Source organism: Amphimedon queenslandica, unplaced genomic scaffold (assembly GCF_000090795.2).
Source record: "Amphimedon queenslandica unplaced genomic scaffold, v1.1 AMPQUscaffold_12661, whole genome shotgun sequence".
In the NCBI taxonomy this organism is placed as follows: domain Eukaryota; kingdom Metazoa; phylum Porifera; class Demospongiae; order Haplosclerida; family Niphatidae; genus Amphimedon; species Amphimedon queenslandica.
Genome location: NW_003547103.1, coordinates 27,143 through 29,388, shown reverse-complemented (window position 1 = coordinate 29,388; position 2,246 = coordinate 27,143). Strand labels below are relative to the sequence as shown.

The 2,246-nt window shown below is 30.5% G+C and overlaps 1 protein-coding gene across 1 annotated transcript in view; it reads left to right on the top strand.

Moving 5' to 3' along the window:
* LOC109587189 (ephrin type-A receptor 8-like) overlaps nt 1–630 on the top strand; it is a 1,291-nt gene extending 661 nt beyond the window's left edge. The window contains exon 3 of the mRNA XM_020003424.1: nt 396–630. Within this exon, the coding sequence (XP_019858983.1) occupies nt 396–567 (172 nt within the window). The 3' untranslated portion in view covers nt 568–630. The remainder of the gene's footprint in view (nt 1–395) is intronic.
* Nucleotides 631–2,246: the final 1,616 nt, after the last annotated feature.

The following is a 2,246-nucleotide window of genomic DNA, read 5'->3' as shown; positions in this document are numbered from 1 at the left end:
TAATAGCCTTGGGTATTTTTCAAAATTTTGGTGTTTTTTTAAAATGGCCGTAACTTGAAAAATTGAAGTCGGAATCAGCTCAAACTTTCTATACAGGATAAGGACATTAATATGTATCAGAAAATGTAATAAAAATTTGGGGTGATTTCAGAGCCATTTTTTTGAAAAACCATGGGCTATAGCTCATGAAAATCATTATTATTTTTATTGCTCATTGCACTTAAGTCAGAATCACTACAAATTTTTAATTAAGGACAATGATTTGTCCTTGTTGTTAGTATTGTTGGCAGTCAAAGTAGAATGTTGGCTGTTAACTGCCTATTTTGACTTTGTATAATAAACTATATTAATATAAAATTGTAAATCTACTATTATTACTACTGTTCCTTTTGTAGGAATCCTGATACTCATGATCGTCCAAGTTTCTCAGATATATCATCAAGTCTATCCTCACCTGATAAACAATTACTAATGATTAATAAAGAGGATCCTGTTACTGTACTGGGTGGAGCTTTAGAAACAAGCCACTCCCTCTACAATGACTTACAGTACATGTACAAAAACTGATTGCATTTTTAACTTGTGATTTTAATTGATATTACCATGTGATTTGGTGTTTAATGTTAATTAAACAATGTTAATGTTAATAATTTTTTATGTTAATTTTTATTGTATACAGAATGAGCTTTTATGTGTATATTTATGATAGACAAACACATTCCATTGTACAATAATTATTGTAAAAATAAAGAGATTGATTATTTTTAAAATGTTTTGTTGCTTAAATCAGAATTTTAGATTTATAACAACATTTGACCTAAGTTATCACTTCACTGATAACTTTCTTTAAGCAGATATTAATTATGTAAAAATCAGAGAAATTGCAATTGCATTGTCAAACACTAACCTGTATTTTATTGTCCACACATAGATATGTGTGGACAAAGCAGACAGCAATTAAGACAGTAATTAAGTATGTAAGATTAAATATAATAGGTATACAGCTATTGATTTGTGCAATAGTTATTAATATAGTAATAATAATCTCTACCTGGGTATAGTTGAATTAGCACTGCCACTACACATAGATGGTAGAGTAACAGGAAAAATTAACTTCCTTTACTCTACTGTTTATGCATTACAAACTAAGCAAAACTAATAACATTTACTGTTTTTTTTTGTTAGCAATATTTTTGCTGCCAAAGATGAAGATTGTGTCTTCCTATCTTCTATTAGTAATACTGGTGTGCTTCATGAGTAATAGAATATTACTGGAGGTTAATGGAGAGTCTTGTACTGAAGGATTTATGGATTATAGTCTTCTTCAGGCTAGAGCAGCATCTCCATCAGGTTCCTTAGTTTTTAACAGACTAGCTGAAACCAATGCAACAAGATGGATCATCATTGAGGACTCTATGGGGAATGATGTCATTTTTACGTGTACTACAGTTATAACAGAAATATTGATTGGAGTTGATATAAGGACAGTTCATAATATTGGTACTGGTAGAAATTTATATCCAAGATTTGAAGTATGGAGGCCAGCTAATAACATGAATACTGTGTACACTAGTACTGTACACTTACTCTCCCTACTCCATTAAATGTCTCCAGTGGATACAGGATTGGTGTATATCAACCTCCTGATGACAGAAGTGTTGTTAGATTTCATTATATGAACATTTCTACTAATATTGATGGAATAGGAAAAATACAACCACTTAAGATTAATGATACTAACATTAGAATATCAGCAAGTAGAGATGTTGATTACGAATCATGGACTATACTAATACATCCAATAGTACAGGATACAGGTAGTATAAACAACAACAATAATAATAATAAACAGTCTTGAATGTTTGTTTTTATTGTAGATTGCTACTCACAACTCATGGCACCTGATAACATAACACTAAGTTCATCTATTACTGATGTATTATTCATTTCTGATGTTATAGCAGTTTTTCCTGATATAAGGTTAACATGTCATGGTATCATTACTAACTGGATAATTGTAGCTAATTCACTAGTTACAGCTACAGTTAAGATAAGACATGCAAATAATCTCACTACTACTGCTCTATCAGTGAACATTAGTAATGCTATTCCAATAAGCTCATTGCTATATAACTTTACAATGAGTGATGAGATAACAGTACAACCTGGTGATATACTGATGATTGAAAGTAATACTACAAACTACATGTCCTATCAGAGATATAATGGACCATACAATTACAGAC